This window comes from Penaeus monodon, chromosome 6 (assembly GCF_015228065.2).
Source record: "Penaeus monodon isolate SGIC_2016 chromosome 6, NSTDA_Pmon_1, whole genome shotgun sequence".
Classification (NCBI taxonomy): domain Eukaryota; kingdom Metazoa; phylum Arthropoda; class Malacostraca; order Decapoda; family Penaeidae; genus Penaeus; species Penaeus monodon.
This window is the reverse complement of record NC_051391.1, coordinates 45638551-45643550: the sequence shown is the minus strand read 5'-3', so window position 1 is coordinate 45643550 and position 5000 is coordinate 45638551. Positions and strand designations below refer to the sequence as shown.

At 31.1% G+C, this 5000-nt stretch overlaps 1 protein-coding gene across 1 annotated transcript in view; it reads right to left on the bottom strand.

Annotated features, from left to right (window-relative positions):
• Positions 1-5000, bottom strand: part of LOC119574572 (oxysterol-binding protein-related protein 11-like) — a 16020-nt gene that overhangs the window by 7585 nt on the left and 3435 nt on the right. Inside the window, 4 exon segments of the mRNA XM_037921860.1 lie at positions 1953-2094; positions 2279-2486; positions 3515-3724; positions 4249-4380. Coding sequence (XP_037777788.1) covers positions 1953-2094; positions 2279-2486; positions 3515-3724; positions 4249-4380 — 692 coding nt within the window.

The following is a 5000-nucleotide window of genomic DNA, read 5'->3' as shown; positions in this document are numbered from 1 at the left end:
AAACTTGGATCAATTAAGTTTTTTTGTTGTTGTTTTTTGTATTTGTATTTGCAAACCATATGGGGCATAGATTAGGTACTATTCTGAAATGTATATACTGTTTCACTGTAGTATATATAAACATTAGTATATTTCCCACTCATCACTCACACTGCTGGCATGTTGAGCAATTTAGTAGTTGAAGCATACCAATGAAGTCAAATAGTGTAAACTTTAGTAATTATAATCTCTGTCAAAAGATAAAATTCTAAAGGAATATAATACCATCCAAGTAAGAGACTAAGGAGACAAGTCCAGTAAAATAACAGTATTTAAAAAAGGTACATTTTCTTTCTGGCATCATTCATAGGTTTTGTTTTCAGTAAATGAACTTACTCCTATCTTCCTAGAACTGTACTTACCCTGAGATGTAGAGATACCTTGAGACAGCATGTATTAGATAAACTTCCTCTCAACATAAGACAATAAATCCCTTAGGTTTCTATTTAAGATATTTACAACAAGCCAACCTTCAATTCTAATAAATTGTACATATGTCTGTCGGTGTGTGTTTGTGTTGGTGGTGTGTCTCTGGTGTGGGGCTATTATATTTCTGCTGTATCTATGCTATATCTCTTAGTGTCTTTGTATAAGTATGTATATGTGTGTATGGATGCAAGTATGTGTAACTATGAATAGGTAAGCAGTACTCTATGAATGCACAGTACAAATAGGTATACATAAGTATGCACCAGTATGTACATTTTTGTAAGTCAGTATAAGTGTGCTCTTGTGTGTGCAGGTACTCCTACAGAGATGATTGCATTGTATGGTTATGTATTTTTGTGAATTTCTTTATACTAAGTGTACATGTGTATAAGAATGTGCAAGTATACATACAAGTAAGTGCAAGTATGCAAATGTGCATATGTATGTGCTGTAAGAGTGTATGTTTGCCTGTATTCATCTATGTATACTCATGCATATACATTTATTTTCTTCAAATCAGTAACACCTGGAGGCATACATGTATGTGTGATCAACAGACATCAGGCTTAGTTCACCCTGTCCACTTCCCACAAGCTTGTATTTTTTCCAACTACCTCATTCATCCTAATTACCCGTGTCAGCCTCTCTGTACAACAAGCTGCACAAGATTTTACATGCCATTCCTTTTATTTTGCATCACTCTTAATTCAATCATGCCCATAAAATATCAAAATATCCAAAGATATGGTCCAGCACCTATAAACCACACATCCACACAATACCCTGGGTACATGGAGGATATATGTTGTGCAATACCTGAAAAAATATTTGTGGAAGTGTGCCAGAAAAAATAATCTGTGATATTGAGGCAATCCTATGTAACAAAGAAACCATATCTTTCATCACAGATTTTACAAATATAAATAAATAATATATATATATATATATATATATATATATATATATAACTATATACATATATATAACATTATATACAATATATATATACATAATATATATATACATATATATATATATATATATATATATATATATATATATTATCATATATAATATATATACATATTATAACATATATCATATACTATATAACTACATATATATCACATATATACTATACAATATATACATATAACATATAACTATACAATTATATACATATATATACATATATCTATTACATATTATATATAATCTATCAGTATACAATATTAGATTTTAAAATTATATATTGTAATATCTATAATCACACAACCACCACACACACAACACACTCACACACAACACAGCTCAAGACACACACACACGACACCACACCACACACACACACAAACAAACACAAAACAAGTAAATTAAGAACTGTCTGAATCAAAGGTATAAATTTTGTTTCAAACAAGTTCTGTCAACCTTATACTAGACTCTATTCAAGTATCCACAAACCTCCATTTAAGATTAAATCTTACTTTGTGCTGGTAACAGAAGGTGATGGCTGGTGATGAATGGCAGACATATGCTGTGCCCTCAACACACTCAAACACTGGTCTAAGCACAGAAGTGTTGCTTGACTTGTGGCTTTCAAGAGAAGGAGATTTGGTTCTGTGCACCATCCATCGAGTGGCTGCAATCAAAAAGAAAAAAAAAAAAATCTTAAATACATCATGTAGGACTACGTTAAATTTGAAAAAACATATACCTATAATAAAATTTAATATATCTAAATCTTCACTTATGTGAATCCCAACTTGTAATTTCCACTACAATTTCTAAATAATGAAGCTCCACAAAGCCTGCAATAACCTACCATAAGATGGCATGTCTTCAATTGCAGTAGCAAGAGCAGAATGTTGTCTTCGTGCTTCTTCTAATACTTCAGCTACCTGTGTGAAAGCATCTAGCACTGCAAGACCCATATAAGGTGTTGCAGTCACGTTCTGTCCACTACCAGTGCTTCCACTGCCTGGTGTTCGATGCTCACGAGGTGCCAATGGAGGGTGATTCTAGAGGGGAAAAAAAGAGAAATTTCTATACATTTGCTATACTCAACTTAACATGGTGATAAGATGACATATACCTATAAATCAATACCTTCATATGTATATACATGTCTGCATATGTATGTGTTTGCACATACAAACACACCAACATATATATATATATATATATATATAATATATATATATATAATATAATATAATTATATATATATATATATATTATATTATATATATAGTATTATATATTATATTATATTATTGTATAATATTATATATATTTATAATATTATATATATTATATATATATATATATATATATATTAATGATGTTATTATATGGGATAGATTTATATTATATAGATATATATATATTATGATATATGTATTATAGTATATTTTAGATATATCATATGTGTAATATATAGTATATATGATATATATATGTGTGTATGTACGTGTTTGTGTATGTTGTGTAGTGAGTTGTGTGATGTGTGTATGTGTGTATGTTATGTTGTATATGTGATTGTGTATGTGTGTATAGTATGTGTGTATATGTAATGTGTGTATATGTATGTGTGTATGTTGTGTGTGTGTATGTGTGTGGTGTTGTGTATTGTGTATGTGTATGTGTGTATATGTGTGTTGTTGTGTATATGTATGTGTGAATGTATGTGTATATTGTATTGTGTATTGTAGATAGAATATATGTATGTATGTATATGATATGTGTATATGTATGTAGTATATGTATGTGTATTGTATGTTGTTGTGGTATGTGTGTATTGTGTGTATGATGTGTGTGTGTTGTGGTGGTGTGTGTGTGTGTGTGTGTGTGTGGTGTTGTGTTTGTGTGTGTGTGTGTGTGTGTGTGCGTGTGCGTGTGCGTGTGCGTGTGCGTGTGCGTGTGCGTGTGCGCATATCCAAACTTACACAACTGCATACACCTTTGGCATAGAAATGAAAAAAGACAACATAACTTCTCACTAAACAAAAAGAAAAATAGCAAACACATCAACGCAGCCGATCCTTACATGGGCAATAGCACGGGTGTGCATTTCAGCAACGACTCTCAGCCTATTGAGCCACATCTGACGGTCTTTAGTATCAGTAGCTCTGAGTTTGTAGGATTCCCCTGCAGCTGGGGATACAGTGAATGTGTAAGAGTCCTCATCACTGGGAGAGATGACAGCACCTGCCAACTGGATGCTTCCTCTCGCGCGTTCATGCTTATCACTTTCACTCTGGAAATGGGAGATAAATGTGTATGTAAAATATATAGACATATATATCTAACTACTTTTCTCAAATAAGATTTTTTACCGGGATAAATAAATCATGCTCCCTATTTTTACATTTGTATTAAAAATCTACACAAATATTAAGCTTTCCTAAATATAACAAACTATTTGGAAATACAACAGTTTCATTAGTTGTAAAAAAAAGTATTCAAAAGGGTAACATCAAATAAATTACCATCAATATTTCACGCTTTTTAAAAAAAGACTAATCAATAATGAAAATGACTAAGATAAGGTGTAACTTCCAACTGTTCTTACATGAAAAACAAAAATACACCCATTCATTATGCAAAACATGAGAGAAATTATTTACAGAAGGAATAGGAATCAAACCAATTTGCAAATGTAGCACTTAAGCATATTCCACTTTCCATTTCCTGTATCCTCCAGAAAAAATATATTTCAACTTCATTTAAAATCAAACATTATCATATCAACAAAATGCAGCACATAATATAATTTCTTACCAGATAATACTCTAAAGTGCCAATCTCAGGATTCAGAATAAACCAGCGAGCTTGCCATCCTTTTACGACATTTGTAAACTTGATTAGCTGCCCCTCATATGGTTGACGCAAATGCTCATCCATGTCTCCGTCCTGTTGATATTAAGGATAGTTACATATTAAAATCATGTTCATCATTAATGATTTCAATATGATAAAGGTGTAATAAAAAAATGACTTACCAGTCATCAACAAATGAGCAAATATACTATAATATTACTTAACAACTTACAAACTAACAGCCATTTCTTAACCACTATACAACTAAGTCAATATCAACCCAGGAAGTCTAAGACTGCTAAATAACAATAAATTAACTTCTTATTAGTCATTATTTTTAGTTCATCAATAAAGTTTCTTAAAATAATGATGGAAAAGAAGTGCTGAAGTATCACTGAGAATACTGTTGCATGAATGTTTGTTGCAATGGATATCAAATACACTGAAGAGAAACAAAATATCTTTTAACCTGGGAAAAGATACCAACTATCGATAATACTTTACACTCTATACATTACAAAAGAAGCACTTTTATAATATATCAAATATGGCATTTACCATAGTCATGAACTCTAAGAGATAAATAAAGCAGATACATATACATTAAATATACCCATATAAATGCTCACCCCGAATACACAAATACTGTCATAAGGAAAAATATTCATCCTCACTTGTAGATTCTATTATCAACCAACATCTATTTGGATTAA